This window comes from Nerophis ophidion, linkage group LG11 (assembly GCF_033978795.1).
Source record: "Nerophis ophidion isolate RoL-2023_Sa linkage group LG11, RoL_Noph_v1.0, whole genome shotgun sequence".
Classification (NCBI taxonomy): domain Eukaryota; kingdom Metazoa; phylum Chordata; class Actinopteri; order Syngnathiformes; family Syngnathidae; genus Nerophis; species Nerophis ophidion.
In genome coordinates, this window is record NC_084621.1 from 6,403,597 (window position 1) to 6,426,156 (window position 22,560).

Consider the following 22,560-nt stretch of genomic DNA (forward strand, 5'->3'; position numbering starts at 1 on the left):
AAGTATTTCTTTTATTTATTTATATATGTATAATAAAATAAATATATATATATACAGCTAGAATTCACTGAAAGTCAAGTATTTCTTATATATATATATATATATATATATACACCGGTATGTATGAAATACTTGACTCTTAACCACACCCCACCCCCGACCACACGCCCACCTCCCGAAATCAGAGGTCTCAAGGTTGGCAAGTATGATTGATCCACCATGAATGTCTCATGTATTTAATGCACATATCATTGTCAAATAAATGTTTACATGCCCCAAAAGTTGTCAGTTTGTATTGTCCGGTGCAGGAAAGAACACACAAGCTCGTACGTCCTGGTTTTTATTCACCACCATTTATTTATAGCAGGACCAAAGGAAAGATGAGCTCAGAAGGCTGTAATGCAGCTGCTGGCCACTAGGGGCGCTGTAGTGCGAGTAAGGGAAGGAGGGAGAAGGAAGGAAGGAAGGAAGGAAGGCTCCTCCCGGTTAGTGCAAGTGAGGAGGAAACATCAGCAATAAATAAGTCTCATGTACAACATCAACTACACAAGATTCCTCCCAGTCCTTCGGTGTCGGCGTACGAGTCCCCGCCGTCATGTGCGTCTCCCGAAGGCTCCGTGTTCTGGAGAGGGTAATGCGAGGCCGCCGCGGGATGCAGAGAGGTTTTGCGTGAGTGGTAGTAGCGCCTGGAGGACGCTCGCCAGGCCTCCCTCTGCTGGGCCTGCGACTCCTGAGGCAGCATGGAAATGGGCGCTCGCTTCCTTTTGTTGCCGAACGCCAAGCAATGCAAGTCGGCCGGGGCGCCCGAGTAGTGAGGCTCCATCTGGTGGTGGAAGGGCGCCGGGCGGGTCAGGGCCGACTGCTGGCGGGCCACCTTGCGGGCGTAGTATCGGCGGGAGGCCGCCCGCCACGCCGCCCTCTTCAGCCTCTGGGCCTCCTCGGGTAGATCCGCCATGGACACCCGCTTCTTCCTGCTCCTGAGGGGTAGGACAGAGTCAGCTAACAACACACCTGCTAGTTTACAAGCAACACTCGCTTATGTCCACCAGCATGTTTTTTTCCCTAAAAAGATGTCAACATACATGGTTGAGCACTCAGGGGTTATTCCTGTGAAAAATGGGTCCATTTATGTAAACATGCGCAGGGACTTCCTGTTTGGTGCATATTAAGCTTCAAAATAAAAGCATGGCAGCATTAACCAGGATTCAACTGACAAAATGCATCCACCTAATTTCTTTCCTCAGATTGTTGGCCCCCGGATGACAGAATTGCACACCTCCAAAAACGTTAATGTCACCGCAGAGACGCCAAACAACGGCAAACAGGAGAAAAGGGGGGGCGAGGATTATGTTGACAACTGCATGTATGACGTCACCATCCATCCATCCATCATCTTCCGCTTATCCGAGGTCGGGTCGCGGGGGCAGCAGCCTAAGCAGGGAAGCCCAGACTTCCCTATCTCCAGCCACTTCGTCTAGCTCTTCCCGGGGGATCCCGAGGCGTTCCCAGGCCAGCCGGGAGACATAGTCTTCCCAACGTGTCCTGGGTCTTCCCCGTGGCCTCCTACCAGCTGGACGTGCCCTAAACACCTCCCTAGGGAGGCGTTCGGGTGGCATCCTGACCAGATGCCCGAACCACTTCATCTGGCTCCTCTCGATGTGGAGGAGCAGCGGCTTTACGTTGAGCCCCTCCCGGATGGCAGAGCTTCTCACCCTATCTCTAAGGGAGAGCCCCGCCACCCGGCGGAGGAAACTCATTTGGGCCGCTTGTACCCGTGATCTTATCCTTTCGGTCATGACCCAAAGCTCATGACCATAGGTGAGGATGGGAACGTAGATCGACCGGTAAATTGAGAGCTTTGCCTTCCGGCTCAGCTCCTTCTTCACCACAACGGATCGATACAACGTCCGCATTACTGAAGACGCCGCACCGATCCGCCTGTCGATCTCACGATCCACTCTTCCCCCACTCGTGAACAAGACTCCTAGGTACTTGAACTCCTCCACTTGGGGCAGGGTCTCCTCCCCAACCCGGAGATGGCACTCCACCCTTTTCCGGGCGAGAACCATGGACTCGGACTTGGAGGTGCTGATTCTCATTCCGGTCGCTTCACACTCGGCTGCGAACCGATCCAGTGAGAGCTGAAGATCCCGGCCAGATGAAGCCATCGCGTGATGATTCTCCACTTGGTGCGCGCGCGACACCATTTTTGCGTGTGCGCGCACGCTGTCTTCGTTTTGGCACTTTGGGGGCAGGTCTGCTTAGACGGCCCCTCCTTTCTGATTGGTCAGGCGAAAAGTGCTCAGGGCCAATCAGAAGTATAGCAGGGCGGGTCATCATCAATATGTATCAAGATTTACAGAGGAAGAAGTAGATAAAGAAATGTCGGCTGAAAAAGATGCAAGTTATTTACATTATTGGACTGGTTTGGAGTGATTGTAAGAGTTTACTGACTTGTTAGAAGAATGGAGGCTCCACTGCTATCTTAGTTGAAAACATTAAATGCAATGATGGAAATTATATTTTCAAATATGTTTTCTTTCCTCACTGGTCTGTTTTAAAAAATATTTTTATTTATTAAATATTTGTAAATGTAAATATGGAATGTATGCCACAATGTAGGACTATTCATTTTCTTTCCTCTATCTCAGGGGTAGGGAACCTGTGGCTCTTTTGATGACTGCATCTGGCTCTCGGATAAATCTGAGCGGACGTTGCTTAAAATGAATAATTCCACTTGTAATCACAGTGTTAAAAATAACGTTAAAAATATAAAACATTCTCACGCATTTTTAATCCATCCGTTTTCTACTGCACCTGTTCAAGAAGTTGCGTTGATGGTAAGAAGTTATTTATCTATTATTGGTTAGTGTGGGGCTTGCCCTCCCGGGAGTTCTTCGGACCACCAAGCCCCGACATGAGAGCCTGTTTCAGGGTTACAATATTGTTTTATTCTTCGATAAGTCTCTCAGTTGCTTTCCAGCAATTGTATTTCCAGCCCCAACCCCTTCTCTCCTCCTGGCTGCCGCTTCTAACAGAGGGACAGGTGATGAGATAACAAGGCCCAGGTGGGCTATCTACGCAACTGTCGCTGATTTCGAAACCGGTCCTGGCACATCCCAGTTCGATGCAGGCCCGCAGGTCACGCCCCCTCCACAGTTAGCTTCAGAATAACGATGTTATTACAAAGAATAAGAGACATATTATACTCTAGAAATGTTGGTCTTACTTAAAAATGCACTTGTTTAGTTGTGTTCAGTGTTGAAAAAAATATTTAATGGCTCTTACGGAAATATATTTTAAAATATTTGGCTTTTTGGCTCTCTCAGCCAAAAAGGTTCCCGATCCCTGCTCTATTTACTTGAAGTTTACACCAGAGTCTACCTGAAGCCACTTATCTATGTGTACTTTATATCAGGACCACATGATTAGCATATGGGCCTAATTATTGATGTTATGATTGCAATGACTATTTTAGTAGAATAATGAATGACAGGTTATCACTACAATTAATGAATATGGTTTTAATATTACTATAAAAAGTGCTTGTTTCTGCAAACAACTCAAACTATGGAAAATTAGACATCAGCCTAGATCAGTATAGATGGCAGAGTTAAAAATATGTATTTAAAAAAACAACAAAAAAAGCTAGTTCCACACATTAGGCAAATTAAATCTGAGAGAAAATAGTGGGGCAAAAAAGTATTTAGTCAGCCAGCGATTGTGCAAGTTCTCCCACTTCAAATGATGACAGAGGTCTGTCATTTTCATCATAGGTACACTTCAACTGGGAGAGACAGAATGTGAAGAAAAAAATCCAGGAATTCACATTGTAGGAATTTTAAAGAATTTATTTGTAAATGATGGTGGAAAATAAGTATTTGGTCACTTCAAACAAGGAAGATCTCTGGCTCTCACAGACCTGTAACTTCTTCTTTAAGAAGCTCTTCTGTCCTCCACTCGTTACTTATGTTAATGGAACCTGTTTGAACTCGTTATCTGTATAAAAGACACCTGTCCACAGCCTCAAACAGTCAGACTCCAAACTACACTATGGCCAAGACCAAAGAGCTGTGGAAGGATACCAGGAAAAGAATTGTAGACCTGCACCAGACTGGGAAGAGTGAATCTACAATAGGCAAGCAGCTTGGTGTGAAAAAATCAACTGTGGGAGCAATTATCAGAAAATGGAAGACATTCAAGACCAATGATAATCTCCCTCGATCTGGGGCTCCACGCAAGATCTCATCCAGTGGGGTCAAAATGACCATGAGAACGGTGAGCAAAAATCCCAGAACCACACTGGGGACCTGGTGAATGACCTGCAGAGAGCTGGGACCAAAGTAACAAAGGTTACCATCAGTAACACATTACACTGACAGGGAATCAAATCCTGCAGTGCCAGACGTGTCCCCCTGCTTAAGCCAGTGCATGTCCAGGCCCGTCTGAAGTTTGCCAGAGAGCACATGGATGATACAGCAGAGGATTGGGAGAATGTCATGTGGTCAGATGAAATCAAATTAGAACTGTGTGGTATAAACTCAACTGGTGGTGTTTGGATGAAGAAGAATACTGAGTTGCATCCCAAGAACACCATACCTACTGTGAAGCATGGGGGTGGAAACATCATGCTTTGGAGCTGTTTTTCTGCTAAGGGGACAGGACGATTGATCCGTGTTAAGGAAAGAATGAATGGGGCCATGTATCCTGAGATTTGGAGCCAAAACCTCCTTCCATCAGTGAGAGATTTGAATGCTTGACCAAATACTTATTTTCCGCCATCATTTACAAATAAATTACAATGTGAATTCCTGGATTTTTTTCCCCATTCTGTCTCTCACAGTTGAAGTGTACCTATGATGAAAATGACAGACCTCTGTCATCATTTGAAGTGGGAGAACTTGCACAATCGCTGGCTGACTAAATACTTTTTTGCCCCAGTGTAATCGTGTAAGACTTACTTGTTCAGCCATGATAGTCCCATGAAAACGTGATTTCCTTTCTTTTTAATCCCAGGGAACTGCCATGGACCTTTCACCACAGATATGAATAAACACTGCATGTTTCTCCATATTACTATGGACAGCTGCTCCCCATCACTTTATTGATGTCAATAGCACATGTACTATTTAAATATACACATACATACAATACTCTGACATTTATAACAAATCGAACCGTTTGGAAATGAGTTGAAAATTGAGCAAGTTATGATTATTTAAATAGTACATGTTCCTTGACATCTATGTACTGGGCGGGGCCAGCTGCCTGAGGTAAGACTTAGCGCCAATACAACAAACATATGAAAAATGCTCAGAGCCAATCAGAAAGAAGGGGCCGTCTAAGCAAAGTGCCAAAAGAAAGATGACAGCGCGAGGACAGATGCCAGGACTACACACAGAGCGCACACGGGACTACACACAGAGCGCACACAGGACTACACACAGAGCGCACACAGGACTACACACAGAGCGCACACAGGACTACACATAGAGCGCACACAGGACTACACACAGAGCGCACACAGGACTACACATAGAGCGCACACAGGACTACACACAGAGCGCACACAGGACTACACACAGAGCGCACACAGGACTACACACAGAGCGCACACACAGGACTACACACAGAGCGCACACACAGGACTACACACAGAGCGCACACAGACCGAGACGCCACGCGCACACAAAGTGGAGAATCAGCGCACGATAACAGTTTTTATGCGCTTGGATTTTTGCCACTAATGTGACGTCATTTGCTTGTGTCGACGTCCGTCTCAGACTGGTTGGTGAAACAGGCAAGAACCAGAATTAAAAAATCAAACAGAAGTGGTTATGTTGACAGCAGTTTGAGGGAAGTCAACATAAACAGGTTGATGCTCATCTTGTCAGACTTGCCGCTGACAGTTTGTCTATCTTTTAGTTGTTTCCTCTGCATTTGTCTGTTTCCAGTGTTTAGTATTTCCTGTCTTTTAGTTCCTGTCAAGAGCTCTTATTTTGTCAGCTTCCTGTCTTGTTCCCCGAGTGCTGCGTTCCTCCTCAGTGTGTTTAGTATTTCCTGTCCTTAGTTCCTGTCTAGTGCTTTTATTTTGTCAGCTTCCTGTCTTGTGTTCCCCTTCAGCTGCGGCTGATTAGCATCCGGCCACACCTGTTGCCAATCAGCCGGCTCCTATTTGTACCTCCTTTGTCTTGTGTCAGTTGCTGGATCGTTGTATTGTCGTTGCTTCATGTCACTCTTGTGTCTTTGCTACCTGTCATGTCTGGCATCATTTCAGCTATCACCTGTCGTGCTACATCTTGTCATGTCTGGCATCATTTCAGCTATCACCTGTCGTGCTACATCTTGTCATGTCTGGCGTCATTTCAGCTATCACCTGTCGTGCTACATCTTGTCATGTCTGGCGTCATTTCAGCTATCACCTGTCGTGCTACATCTTGTCATGTCTGGCATCATTTCAGCTATCACCTGTCGTGCTACATCTTGTCATGTCTGGCGTCATTTCAGCTATCACCTGTCGTGCTACATCTTGTCATGTCTGGCATCATTTCAGCTATCACCTGTCGTGCTACATCTTGTCATGTCTGGCATCATTTCAGCTATCACCTGTCGTGCTACATCTTGTCATGTCTGGCATCATTTCAGCTATCACCTGTCGTGCTACATCTTGTCATGTCTGGCATCATTTCAGCTATCACCTGTCGTGCTACATCTTGTCATGTCTGGCATCATTTCAGCTATCACCTGTCGTGCTACATCTTGTCATGTCTGGCATCATTTCAGCTATCACCTGTCGTGCTAGATCTTGTCACGTCTGGCATCATTTCAGCTATCACCTGTCGTGCTACATCTTGTCATGTCTGGCGTCATTTCAGCTATCACCTGTCGTGCTACATCTTGTCATGTCTGGCGTCATTTCAGCTATCACCTGTCGTGCTACATCTTGTCATGTCTGGCGTCATTTCAGCTATCACCTGTCGTGCTACATCTTGTCATGTCTGGCATCATTTCAGCTATCACCTGTCGTGCTACATCTTGTCATGTCTGGCATCATTTCAGCTATCACCTGTCGTGCTACATCTTGTCATGTCTGGCATCATTTCAGCTATCACCTGTCGTGCTACATCTTGTCATGTCTGGCATCATTTCAGCTATCACCTGTCGTGCTACATCTTGTCATGTCTGGCATCATTTCAGCTATCACCTGTCGTGCTACATCTTGTCATGTCTGGCATCATTTCAGCTATCACCTGTCGTGCTACATCTTGTCCTGGTCGTCATAGCGGTAAGCTGTTAGGTATTTCCAGTTTTTCTGTTTGTTATCCTCTAGCTTCCATGCTAAAGTTCCTTTTTGTTTCTTGTTAGCTTCTATGCTAAAGGCCTTTTGTTTTGTATCCGCCCACATGCACACTTTTGGTTTGAACCCTTTGTTTGGTTTTGTCTTAGTATTTATATTAAAATCCTTTTTGTTCACTCCATCTCTGCATCTTGGGGTTCGTCACCAAATAACTCTGACACATCTTTGTATATGCTGCTGAAGCCACTGTCATAGTACAGTACAGTACAGTACAGTACAGTAGTACAATCCTTCACAGCTGTTGTCAAAGTGTGATGGTTCTTACTAGTCCCACCTCAGCTGCTCCGCTTCTGTCATCTGCTGAGCGACTGCATCCGCATCGCCGTAGTTCATGCCCTCCATGTCCTCCAAATGTTCTGAAACAAACATGTTGTCATCACGCACAAACACCACTGCTGACAGACTTTACAAACATACAACAGCTGTTTGAAAACAATAACAAAATATTGCCTGCATGCTCAGCATTTATGCTTTAAAATGCACACACTCATTCTGTCATTGGATATTGTATACATATGGATGTTGTTTTCTTTTTCACTGTCATCTATATTCAAGTATGGCTCGGGCTGGACGATTATATATATATATATATATATATATATATACGAAGAAAAAAAATGTGCAACAGGAAGTTGCAAAGCAAGGTTGGTTGCATAAACAAAGGCACTCACTAACTGAGCAAGGCAGGAAGTGATCACTGATAAGTGGGCGGGCCAGACTAAAAGCCAATCAGATAAGAGTATTAACTATCCTTATTGGTTGCACAATCTTGTCTGGCAATTGATTCTCTGCATGGAGTGGTTTCTCAGCCTTCTGGATATTGACATTGTCACACTGTGTACTATGTGTTACACTTCATTTCTCTCCCACATATTCCCTGTTTGCACTTGATTTCAAGATGCTATTGTTAAGACTTCAATGGGATTTTACACTTTTGCTTACATGAATCGTGTTCCATGCTTGTGTTAACATTTATCTTAGCTGAGGGGATTATAATCAGAGGAAGGTTACATTTTAAATACAAATATTTTCATTTGATACATTTTCATCCTGGTTCTTATTTTCCATAGATCAGTCATTCCTAAAGTGTGATACACACACTCCATCTAGTGGTACACTAAACTATCACTTGAATACACATTCAGTGCTACATTTTTCACTGTGTGTAATGTTACTGTGGCCACAAATATTTAACAAAACCTCTGTCTTGTTTTTATTGAATCCTTAGGTCTACTACACTACTGTATTTAATGTTGTCATGATGGTGGTACTTAATGAATACTTAGGTCTACTACACTACTGTATTTAATGTTGTCATGATGGTGGTACTTAATGAATACTTAGGTCTACTACACTACTGTATTTAATGTTGTCATGCTGGTGGTACTTAATGAATACTTAGGTCTACTACACTACTGTATTTAATGTTGTCATGATGGTGGTACTTAATTAATACTTAGGTCTACTACACTACTGTATTTAATGTTGTCATGATGGTGGTACTTAATGAATACTTAGGTCTACTACACTACTGTATTTAATGTTGTAATGATGGTGGTACTTAATGAATACTTGGGTCTACTACACTACTGTATTTAATGTTGTCATGATGGTGGTACTTAATGAATACTTAGGTCTACTACACTACTGTAGTTAATGTTGTCATGATGGTGGTACTTAATGAATACTTAGGTCTACTACACTACTGTATTTAATGTTGTCATGATGGTGGTACTTAATGAATACTTAGGTCTACTACACTACTGTATTTAATGTTGTCATGATGGTGGTACTTAATGAATACTTAGGTCTACTACACTACTGTAGTTAATGTTGTCATGATGGTGGTACTTAATGAATACTTAGGTCTACTACACTACTGTATTTAATGTTGTCATGATGGTGGTACTTAATGAATACTTAGGTCTACTACACTACTGTATTTAATGTTGTCATGATGGTGGTACTTAATGAATACTTAGGTCTACTGCACTACTGTATTTAATGTTGTCATTATGGTGGTACTTAATGAATACTTAGGTCTACTACACTACTGTTTTTAATGTTGTCATGATGGCGGTACTTAATGAATACTTAGGTCTACTACACTACTGTAGTTAATGTTGTCATGATGGTGGTACTTAATGAATACTTAGGTCTACTACACTACTGTATTTAATGTTGTCATGATGGTGGTACTTAATGAATACTTAGGTCTACAACACTACTGTATTTAATGTTGTCATGATGGTGGTACTTAATGAATACTTAGGTCTACTACGCTACTGTATTTAATGTTGTCATGATGCTGGTACTTAATGAATACTTAGGTCTACTACACTACTGTATTTAATGTTGTCATGATGGTGGTACTTAATGAATACTTAGGTCTACTACACTACTGTATTTAATGTTGTCATGATGGTGGTACTTAATGAATACTTAGGTCTACTACACTACTGTATTTAATGTTGTCATGATGCTGGTACTTAATGAATACTTAGGTCTACTACACTACTGTATTTAATGTTGTCATTATGGTGATACTTAATGAATACTTAGGTCTACTACACTACTGTATTTAATGTTGTCATGATGGTGGTACTTAATGAATACTTAGCTCTACTACACTACTGTATTTAATGTTGTCATTATGGTGATACTTAATGAATACTTAGGTCTACTACACTACTGTATTTAATGTTGTCATGATGGTGGTACTTAATGAATACTTAGGTCTACTACACTACTGTATTTAATGTTGTCATGATGCTGGTACTTAATGAATACTTGGGTCTACTACACTACTGTATTTAATGCTGTCATTATGGTGATACTTAATGAATACTTAGGTCTACTACACTACTGTCTTTAATGTTGTCATGATGATGGTACTTAATGAATACTTAGCTCTACTACACTACTGTATTTAATGTTGTCATTATGGTGATACTTAATGAATACTTAGGTCTACTACACTACTGTATTTAATGTTGTCATTATGGTGGTACTTAATGAATACTTAGGTCTACTACACTACTGTATTTAATGTTGTCATGATGGTGGTACTTAATGAATACTTAGCTCTACTACACTACTGTATTTAATGTTGTCATTATGGTGATACTTAATGAATACTTAGGTCTACTACACTACTGTATTTAATGTTGTCATGATGGTGGTACTTAATGAATACTTAGGTCTACTACACGACTGTATTTAATGTTGTCATGATGGTGGTACTTAATGAATACTTAGGTCTACTACACGACTGTATTTAATGTTGTCATGATGGTGGTACTTAATGAATACTTAGGTCTACTACACTACTGTATTTAATGTTGTCATGATGGTGGTACTTAATGAATACTTAGGTCTACTACACTACTGTATTTAATGTTGTCATGATGGTGGTACTTAATGAATACTTAGGTCTACTACACTACTGTATTTAATGTTGTCATTATGGTGGTACTTAATGAATACTTAGGTCTACTACACTACTGTATTTAATGTTGTCATGATGGTGGTACTTAATGAATACTTAGGTCTACTACACTACTGTATTTAATGTTGTCATGATGGTGGTACTTAATGAATACTTAGGTCTACTACACTACTGTATTTAATGTTGTAAGGTGAAGAAAGTTTGAGAAGGACTGCCATAGATGATACCAAAATCCATGATTTTTCCTGATTGGCAGATCTTAGAGTCTCCTATGGCGATACAGGTCTCGACCCCGTCACTCGGTGATGTTACCTTCGTCCCAACAAAGACTTCCATCTCGCTCCTGCTGCTCCCTAAATCTCTCTTCGCTCATTTCCCACTTGATGAGCACGGCGTCGATGTCGCACGGCTCCTCTTTGACGGCGAGGCCGCTGGAAGAAGGCGAGGGCGACTTCCCGGAGACTTCCAACGTGCCCGAGGGGTCTGCTGAGCCCGGGTCTGGACCAGGACCTGGACCTGGTCGGCTGATGGAAGATAAGGGGAGACCTCCTGGTGCCTCCTGCCTGACGGAGGGCGGGCTGGCAAACAATCCCACTGTGGAAGCAGGAGTTCAAATACTTGCTCTTTATTCTTCTTCTACAACTCTGGACCTCCTGATGTTTAGTATTGCTCATCAGAAGACTTAAATGTGGAACTGACTGAATTATAGACCGTCCCAAAACTCACTTTCTGGTGACATTTTCAGGTGTGTCCTATTACAACATGTGTACTTGTTAATGGCCAATTACAACAGCAAACATGTGTAAGTACACTTGACCGTGTCCACTTACAACAATAATCATGGGCAAGTGTACACTCTATCTAATATCCATTTACAGGGGTAAGTGTACTTGTACTGAATGTCCAAATACAACATGACACATGTAAGTGTACTTAATGTCTAAATACAACAAGACACATGTAAGTGTACTTAATGTCTAAATACAACAAGAAACATGTCCGAATGATGAATACACACAAGACCTGTGTAAATGTACTTAATAAAGTCTAAACACAACAAGACATGTGTAAGTGTACTTAATAATGTCCAAACACAACAAGATATGTGTAAGTGTGCTTAATGATGTCTAAACACAACAAGACATGTGTAAGTGTACTTAATGATGTCTAAACACAACAAGACATGTGTAAGTGTACTTAATGATGTCTAAACACAAGGAGATACATGTAAGTGTAGTTAATGTCTAAATACAACAAAAACATGTAAGTGTACTTAATGATGTCTAAAAATGACACGACATGTGCAAGTGTACTTAATGACATCCAAACACCACAAGACACGAGTAAGCATACCTAATGATGTCCAAACACAAGACATGTGATATTTTCCTAATGATGTCTAAACACAACAAGACATGTGAAAGTGTACTTAATGATGTCTAAACACAACAAGACATGTGAAAGTGTACTTAATGTCTAAACACAACAAGACATCTGAAAGTGTACTTAATGATGTCTAAACACAACAAGACATGTGAAAGTGTACTTAATGATGTCTAAACACAACAAGACATGTGAAAGTGTACTTAATGATGTCTAAACACAACAAGACATGTGAAAGTGTACTTAATGTCTAAACACAACAAGACATGTGAAAGTGTACTTAATGATGTCTAAACACAACAAGACATGTGAAAGTGTACTTAATGATGTCTAAACACAACAAGACATGTTAAAGTGTACTTAATGATGTCTAAACACAACAAGACATGTGTAAGTGTACTTTATGATGTCCAAACACAACAAGACATGTGTAAGTGTACTTTATGATGTCCAAACACAACAAGACATGTGTAAGTGTACTTTATGATGTCCAAACACAACAAGAGATGTGAAAGTGTACTTAATGTCTAAACACAACAAAACATGTGTACTTGTACTTAACGATGTCTAAACACAACAAGAGATGTGAAAGTGTACTTAATGATGTCTAAACACAAGACATGTGTACGTGTACTTAATGATGTCTAAACACAACAAGACATGTGTAAGTGTACTTAATGATGTCTAAACACAACAAGACATGTGTAAGTGTACTTAATGATGTCTAAACACAACAAGACATGTGTAAGTGTACTTAATGATGTCTAAACACAACAAGACATGTGTAAGTGTACTTAATGTCTAAACACAACAAGACATCTGAAAGTGTACTTAATGATGTCTAAACACAACAAGACATGTGAAAGTGTACTTAATGATGTCTAAACACAACAAGACATGTGAAAGTGTACTTAATGATGTCTAAACACAACAAGACATGTGAAAGTGTACTTAATGATGTCTAAACACAACAAGACATGTGAAAGTGTACTTAATGTCTAAACACAAGACATGTGAAAGTGTACTTAATGATGTCTAAACACAACAAGACATGTGAAAGTGTACTTAATGATGTCTAAACACAACAAGACATGTTAAAGTGTACTTAATGATGTCTAAACACAACAAGACATGTGTAAGTGTACTTTATGATGTCCAAACACAACAAGACATGTGTAAGTGTACTTTATGATGTCCAAACACAACAAGACATGTGTAAGTGTACTTTATGATGTCCAAACACAACAAGAGATGTGAAAGTGTACTTAATGTCTAAACACAACAAAACATGTGTACTTGTACTTAACGATGTCTAAACACAACAAGAGATGTGAAAGTGTACTTAATGATGTCTAAACACAAGACATGTGTACGTGTACTTAATGATGTCTAAACACAACAAGACATGTGTAAGTGTACTTAATGATGTCTAAACACAACAAGACATGTGTAAGTGTACTTAATGATGTCTAAACACAACAAGACATGTGTAAGTGTACTTAATGATGTCTAAACACAACAAGACATGTGTAAGTGTACTTAATGTCTAAACACAACAAAAAGAATGTAAGTATACTTAATGATGCCTAAATACAATAAACATATGTAATTGTTCTGAATGATGTATAAATAAATAACATGTGTAAGTTAACTTAATGATGTCTAAACACAACAAGACATGTGTAAGTGTACTTAATGTCTAAACACAACAAAAATAATGTAAGTGTACTTAATGATGCCTAAATACAATAAGAAACATATGTAATTGTTCTGAATGATGTATAAATAAATAACATGTGTAAGTTAACTTAATGATGTCTAAACACAACAAGACATGTGTAAGTGTACTTAATGTCTAAACACAACAAAAATAATGTAAGTGTACTTAATGATGCCTAAATACAATAAGAAACATATGTAATTGTTCTGAATGATGTATAAATAAATAACATGTGTAAGTTACCTTAATGATGTGTAAATACAACAAGACATGTGTAAGTACACTTAATGATGTCCAAACACAACAAAACATGTGTAAGTGTACTTAATGATGTCTAAATACAACGAGAAACGTGTGTTTGTACTTCATGTCTAAATACAGTAAGAAACATGTTTAAGTGTACTCAATGATGTCTAAATACAACAAAAGGTATGTGTAAGTGTACTTGATGATGTGCAATTACAACAAGGCATAAGGGCTGCAACTAACAATTACTTTGATAGTCGATTAGTCAACAATTTTCTTAACAAATAGTCAATTAGTTGGATATTAAAGTGGACACATATTTCATGGCTGTCATCTCTCCATCGACGTCTAAATGCAGCTCAAGTTATTTTGGACGTGTGCTTACTTATAACAAAGATGACTAATTCATTCATAAATATTTATTCATATAATAACTGTGCTGTTACACAAACTTTAAATGATTATTAAAATATTGTCCATAAAAAGAAAAGAAAGGCAAAGTGCTAAAAAATAAACATTTTTTCCACATAGAAGCAATGAAAACAAAGAGAAGACAAAATCAAACTTCCTTTAAAAGAAAATCATTTTGTGATGTTTAAAAATCTGCACACTAATATATTGATTATTGATTATTATTATTATTATTATTATTATTGACTAACTCCTGGCAGTTTTAACACTCCAATAGACTCAATGTGTGCAATTATAGCTTTCATTCATTCTTCACATGTAATGGATTATATCTAGAATTTTAGGATACCTCCACATTGGTGTGTGTGTGTGTGTGTGTGTGTGTGTGTGTGTGTGTGTGTGTGTGTGTGTGTGTGTGTGTGTGTGTGTGTGTGTGTGAGCAAGTATTGATGTTTGTAACAAGAATAATGTCTTCACACTTGACATGTTAGTACTGAAGATGTTTTTGCGAGTGGCGAAGACACGAGTGATGACATCACGACTGTTGTGCACAGTGTCTACTAATCCTTGAAGACCTACAAGACATTTAATTGTAAGTGTACTTAATGTCCAATTACAACAAGAAACATGTTAAGTATATTTAACAATTTTCAATTACAACAATAATCATGTGTAAGTGTATGTAATGTCTAAATATAACATTAAAACATGTAAGTGTACTTAAGAATGTTTAAATACAAGATTGAACATGTGTAAATGTACTTAATGTCTAAATACAACATTGAACATGTTTAAGTGTACTTAACTGTCCAAATACAACAAGAAACGTGTACAAAGTGTACCTCATGTTTAAATACAACAATTTTCAGGGTAAGTGTACTTAATCTCTAAATACAATATTAAACATGTGTAAGTGTACTTAATAATGTCTAAATACAACAAGAAACATGCGTAAGTGTCCTTAACATCTGAATCCAGCAATAAATGTGTGTCCATGTACTTAATACAACAAGAAACATGCGTAAGTGTACTTAATGTCTTAATACAACAAGAAACATGTGAAAGTGTACTTAGTGAGGTCCTAATACAAAGAGAAACATGTGTAAGTGTACTTGTATCTTAATACAACAAGTAACATGCGTGTGTACTTAGTGATGTCTAAATACAATGAGAAACATGTGTAAGTGTACCTAATATCTGAATCAATCGAGCAAGAAATGGGGGTCAATGTACTTAATGTCTTAATACAACAAGAAACATGTGTAAGTGTACCCTACTAATGTTTTAATACAACAACAAGCATGCATAAGTGTTCTTGGTGATCTCTTACTACAGGAAACATGTGTAAGTGTACTTAATGATGTATTAACACAACAAGAAATATGCCCTAGGGTACTTAATGATTTCTTAAGACTACAAGAAAAAAGCCTAATGTCTTAATACAACAAGTAACATGCATAAGTGTACTTATTGTTGTCTTAATACAAGAACTATGCGTAAGTGTACTTATTGATGTCTTAATACAAGGAGAAACATGTGTAACTGTACTTAGTGATCTCTTCATACAAGGGGAAACATGCGGAAGTGTACTTAATGATGTCTTAATACAACAAGAAACAGGCGTAAGCGTACTTGGTGATGTCTTAATGCAAGAAGAAACATGCTTAAAGGCCTACTGACACTCACTACTACCGACCACGCAGAGACACTGGCGGTCACCACACCCGTGGCCACACCCCTCCGACTTTCAGGTGCGACTATATAATCTCACTAAAAGACTAGTAACACAATAAGCAGATAAGGGATTTTCCAGAATTATCCTAGTAAATGTGTCTAATAACATCTGAATCGCTCCACTGTCCGTTCGTTTTTTTTCCCCCTAGTCCTTCACTCTAACTTTCCTCATCCATGAATCTTTCATCCTTGCTCAAATTAATGGGGAAATGGTCGCTTTCTTGCTGCTGGTGGCCATGATTGTAAACAATGTGGGGACGTGAGGAGCTCTACAACCCGTGACATCACGTGCACATCGTCTGCTACTTCCGGTACAGGCGAGGCTTTTTTATTAGTGACCGAAAGCTGCAAACTTTATCTTGGATGTTCTCTACTAGATCCTTTCACTGACTTGGGACTATTGCAAAATGACGTGCGTCCAAAAGTCACCAGCCTTGGCGTCACTATAGACAGCCATTTTAAACTAGACAAACAAGTCAATGGCGTTTTAAAATCGTGTTTTTATCACCTTCGTCTTTTAGTAAAGGTTAAACCGTTTTTATCTTTTAAACCTTTTTGAAGAAGTGGTGCATGCTTTTATTTGAAGTGGCCTGGACTACTGCAGTGCACTTTATGCTGGCATTAGCCTCAAAGCTCTCTCCCGGTTGCAGTTAGTCCAGAAGGCGGCAGCAGGACTTTTAACAGGGGCCAGGAAACGCCAGCATATAACCCCAATTCTTCAGAGTTTGCACTGGCTTCCTGTTCATTTTAGAATGGATTTTAAAACATTGCTGTTTGTTTTTAAATCTTTACATGGACTGGCACCTCAATATATCTCGGACCTCATCCAAATTTACATTCCTGCGCGCGCTCTCAGGTCCGAGAGCGAGTTCCAGCCCGTGGTGCCCAAGACCAGACTTAAGGCCAGGGGAGACAGGACCTTCTCTGTGGTCGGCCCTAAGCTCTGGAACACTCTGCCCCTCCATGTTCAAACTGCTTCCACAGTGGACTCTTTTAAGTCTCGTCTTAAGACCCACTTTTATTCTTTGGCTTTTAAAACTACGTGAGTTGTGTGGTCCTCTGTGTTTTTTATACACTTTGATTTCATTGATTTTACCCTTTAAGATAGTTTTTAATCATATTTGTTTTTATATTTATTTATTTTTTGTTTTTATTCAGTCATTGGTGGGGCATAATATTGTTTTTTAATATTATTTTTAACATGGCTGTGCAGCACTTTGGAAACGTTCTTGTTGTTTAAATGTGCTATATAAATAAAGTGGATTGGATTGGAGCAAAACTATGTCTAAATGCTGAAGTCTGACACATAGAATGGAGCTGCTATAAGAACATCTCATTTATATCATGTTAGACCCGCTCGACATCCATTGCTTTGGTCCTCTCCAAGGTTTCTCATAGTCATCATTGTCACCGACGTCCCACTGGGTTCTGAGTTTTTCCTTGCCCTTATGTGGGCCTACTGAGGACGTCGTAGTGGTTTGTGCAGCCCTTTGAGAGACTAGTGATTTCGGGCTATATAAGTAAACATTGATTGATTGATTTCAGTAGGCCTTTAAGTGTACTTGACGAGTATACTTAATAAGTCAAAGGAGCAACTTACTTACAAGAGAAACTTAGTTCCTGCCGGCCAACTTCCGGCTGGGTGTCCCCGCCATGGGCTCTCTCCTCCCCGGCCTGCGGCTCACCTGAGCGCGGCGGCGAGGTCACCTGGTCACGCGCGCTCCCGGAGGCCATGGCACACGCACACGCGCAGGCGCAGCGGCGGCGCGCGCGCACGTCGGCCTCCATGGCGCGCAGCCTGTCCTCCAGCCGCAGGATCTCTTTGTCCCTGTCGGCCACCATCCTCTGGTACTCCCGGCTGCGGCCGCTGTTGACGCCGTACAGCACGTTCAAGATGGAGTCCACCGCCAGTCGGATGGCGTTCTCCACCACCTGCACCTCGTCGTCGCGCAGGTGCGCGTGCACGCTGCTGTTTGGCGCTAAAGTCATCCTCCTTTGTTTCTTGGCGGCTGGCACGAGCACGCGGGCTGACAGCGGCGGCTCGCTGAAGTCACATCTAAGTGACGGATCTCAAGCTGCTCGTCGACGCTGAGACTGTTTGCAAGCAGAAGATCTGTAAATGTTTCAAAACATCAGCTTTATGTCCACTTAGGAGGCTGCCAGCTGGCTTCTTTGCCTCCACCCTGCTCATGTCCGTCACTACACGCTGCTCGGGCGCCACAGCGCCCTCCGCTGGACCGCCGGTGTAAGCAGGGCCCGGTCACGGTGTTCGCTTGGTCAGCACACCGAGCACACTTGCCGTGGGCGGGGACGTCCAGACGTTTTCCACTGAGAAATAAAAGCATCCCTAGCTGTTTTGATCCTTTTATTTAAAAAAACATTATAATATGTAGATTGTTTTGGTCACCCTTAGTGCTCCCCTCAATTTTGGTCCCAACGACCAGAAGGGGCTCGATCACACAAATGTTAAAAATACGTTTTTCTTTTCATTCAACATTTAAATCTCTCCAGATCAACGTTAGATCTATCTGTCGATATAACTTTTGTATCAATCAATCAATCAATCAATGTTTATTTATATAGCCCTAAATCACAAATGTCTCAAAGGACTGTACAAACCACTACAACTACAACATCCTCAGAAGAACCCACATAAGGGCAAGGAAAACTCACACCCAGTGACAATGATGACTATGAGAACCTTGGAGAGGACCTCAAATGTGGGCAGCCCCCCTCTAGGGGACCGAAAGCAATGGATGTCAAGCGGGTCTAACATGATACTGTGAAAGTTTAATGTTGTCATTATGGTGGTACTTAATGAATACTTAGGTCTACTACGCTACTTGGAAAGCCAAGTGTTGTCTGGGGTGCTATTTGGAGAAAAAGTTTGAGAACCGCTGCTGTAGATCAACTTCATATCTATCCTTCCATTAGAAGTTTTTATTCTTTTTTTGTTTTGTTTTATGCTGTTTTTGCCAAAGAAAACTCCCTCCCACCCAAAAATATATATATACATATTTCAAAGTGGAATATTTGATGTGAAGTAATTAAAGCCTAAAATAGGTGGAAAATTCAAAACAACATTAATTTTGATTCATTATTATTTTTTGAGCAATGCCAAACTCTGAAATTCTCGGAAATCCAAAAATGTTAAAATTAAGTCACTCACTAAAAATTGTCCGGGTTCCACTTACAAAAGTGTTAAAAATAAATCATACATTTTTTTTCAACTTTCACATGAAGTCTCGGATCAACTTCAGATCCATCCATCAAGCTTATAAAATAATAAGCTTTTATTATTTTTTTCATTTTTTTTCTTGTTTGTTTTATGCCCTTTTTGTCATATAAAGCTTTGTTTTTTTAATATGGCAACCATACAAAATATGCAATATTTCCCCCCCCTAAAAAATGAAAGTAGAATATTTGATGTGAAGTATTTGGAGCCTTGAAGAGGTCAATAGTTCACAACAAGAGTGATTTTGATTCATTATTATTTTTGGAGTAATAACAGTGTTAAAGACAAAAACAGGCTGCATGGCAGCTTTGTGTTACTTAAGTTACTTTGTGTTACTTAAGTTACATCGTGTTACTTAAGTTACATTACACCTGTTGGTTCTTTTGTTCCACCTCTTCATGTTTGGAACAGAACTTTCAGAATGGCTGTTAAAAACGTAGCTGTGAACCACACTTTGAACACCCTTTGGTTGGCAGTCATCTTCACACTTTGACAATGGCGGCTGCAACATCTCTGTGTGGAGTTTGCAGGAATGTGTGTTTTTTATATATATATACAATTTCCACAAAATATATATTTGAAAGTGTCCCATCACTACATTCCTTTACAGTCCCCTTTTATGACACATGAACAGGAAGTCAAATGAGTACATGTGTCAAGTACAGCAGTAACTTACTAAAATAACGGCTTTGGGAAACCATTCCATTTTTCTTTGAGAGACAAAAGTCAAAAACAGTGAAGTTGTCACATTGTGTAAATGGTTAAAAAAAAGAGACTACAAACAATCATTTTCAACTTATATTCAATTGAATAGACTGCAAAGACAAGATATTTCATCTTCACACTGACAAACATTGTTCTTTTTGCAAATAATCATGCAGTTAGAATGTAATAGCAGCAACACATGTAAAAAAAGGCATTTTTACCAGTGTGTTACATGGCCTTTCCTTTGAACAACACTCAGTGCAGGTTTGGGAACTGAGGAGACACATTTTTGAAGTGCAATTCTTTCCCATTCTTGCTTGATGTACAGCTTAAGTTGTTCAACAGTCTCCTGCCTCATATTTTAGCCTGCACACATTTTCAATGTCTGGACTACAGGCAGGCCAGTCTAGTACCAGCACTCTTTTACTATGAAGCCACGCTGTTGTAACATGTGGCTTGGCATTGTCTTGCTGAAATAAGCAGGGGCGTCCATGATAACAACATATGTTGTTCCAAAACCTGTATGTACCTTTCAGCATTAATAGTGCCTTCACAGATGTGTAAGTTAGCCATGCCTTGAGCACTAATACACCCCCATACCATCACACATGCTGCCTAGAACACTTTCGCCCTAGAACAGTCCGGATGGTTCTTTTCCTCTTTGGTCCGGAGGACACAACGTCCACAGTTTCCAAAATGACTTTTTACATTTTGCATCAGTCCATCTAGATGAGCTCGGGCCCAGCAAAGCGTTTCTGGGTGTTGTTGATAAATGGCTTTGCACAGTAGAGTTTTAACTTGCACTTACAGATGTAGCGACCAACTGTAGTTACTGACAGTGGTGTTCTGAAGTGTTCCAGGGCCAATGTGGTGATATCCTTCACACACTGATGTGGCACTTTGATGCAGTAGTCCCTGAGGGATCCAAGGTGCGTAATATCGTGGCTTACATGCAGTGATTTCTCCACATTCTCTTAACCTTTTGATGGCTGTTCACCTGTGGGATGTTCCAAATAAGTCTTTGATGAGCATTCCTCAACTTTATCACTCTTTTTTGCCACTTGTGCCAGCTTTTTTGAAACATGTTGCAGGCATCATATTCCAAATGAGCTAATATTTGCAAAAAGGAACAAAGTTTCTCAGTGTGAACATGAGATATCTTGTCTTTGCAGTCTATTCAATTGAATATAAGTTGAAGAGGATTTGCAAACCATTGTTTTTATTTACCATTTACACAAGGTGACAACTTCCCTGCTTTTGGGGTTCGTACCATGAACCGTCTCTTCACTCTTTATGATACACACTATTACGGACATACTCTCCATTAACAAAGACATTCAATGCAGATTGTCTTCTCCGGCGGTGCGACACATCATCCACTGTTTCCTGTAGTTGGATGGTGATGTTTGCTGCCCGTGTACAAAATGTGGAGTCTCTCCCGAGTTGGAGTCCGAGGGGCATCCACACTCTCCGTAACCACTGTCCACGGTGTCCAGGTCCACACAAGGGTAGCTGTCCTCTGACTTCTGGTCGGAGGCCAGTGAGATCCTCTCCGGTTCTCTGAGCAAAGCGTCGTCGACTCGGTCATCTTGCAAGGACCCGTTGAGTTTGTCCACCTGGAACACGTGATGGCAGCCCAGCAGCTCTCTGTAGTTTGCAGACCCGTCGTCACTTCCCAGCGAGCTCCATGACGTGTCTTTGTCAAAGTCTTCCTCCCCAGACACAGTCACCGTGTGGATGGACACATGTCCGAAGGAAAGGCCGCTACTCTGCGCACTGTCGCCGTCTGCTAAAGGCAGCAGGGGCGTGTCCTTTTGAGCGAGGACGTCAGAAAGGAGACGTCCTTCCGATTCTACCTCATTTGGGCTTTGGTGGCAGCTCCACTGCTGCTTGGTGCTCGTGTCCACCTGGGACTTACTGCCCAAGAAGTCCTGTTCACTAAACCCCGGCTTCACCCACTCCTGCAAACAGAAGGCATTGCCTGTTTCATGCTCACGCTTCAAATGTTGGCTCTATGTCAAATTAAACTTTATTTATAAAGCACTTTTCATACAGTACATCTAAGAAATGCATCGCAAAGTGCTTCACAAACCTAACAACAATACCCCAATGACCCACATCCCCCAACATCACATAACACACACACGCACACACACACACACACTATGAACACATGAATGCATGGCTGTCACCCATTCTGTTCATAACTTTTATGGACAGAATTTCTAGGCACAGTCAAGGTGTTGAGGGGATCTGGTTTGGTGGCTGCAGGATTAGGTCTCTGCTTTTTGCAGATGATGTGGTCCTGATGGCTTCATCTG

At 40.7% G+C, this 22,560-nt stretch overlaps 2 protein-coding genes across 4 annotated transcripts in view; both read right to left on the reverse strand.

Moving 5' to 3' along the window:
* Nucleotides 1-333: 333 nt before the first annotated feature.
* Nucleotides 334-18,519, reverse strand: LOC133561592 (uncharacterized). The gene is made up of 4 exons (XM_061914979.1): nt 17,904-18,519; nt 11,118-11,399; nt 7,632-7,713; nt 334-977 (listed from the first exon to the last, which is right to left on the reverse strand). The coding sequence occupies exons 1-4, from the start codon at nt 18,286-18,288 to the stop codon at nt 539-541; spliced, it is 1,188 nt and encodes a 395-aa protein (XP_061770963.1). The 5' UTR covers nt 18,289-18,519; the 3' UTR covers nt 334-538.
* A 183-nt stretch (nt 18,520-18,702) lies between these two features.
* The window catches only part of il21r.1 (interleukin 21 receptor, tandem duplicate 1), a 28,175-nt gene continuing 24,317 nt past the window's right edge, over nt 18,703-22,560 (reverse strand). For all 3 annotated transcript variants that reach the window (XM_061914977.1, XM_061914975.1, XM_061914976.1), the window contains exon 10: nt 18,703-22,200. In XM_061914977.1, coding sequence (XP_061770961.1) covers nt 21,577-22,200 — 624 coding nt within the window. In that variant the 3' untranslated portion in view covers nt 18,703-21,576. The remainder of the gene's footprint in view (nt 22,201-22,560) is intronic.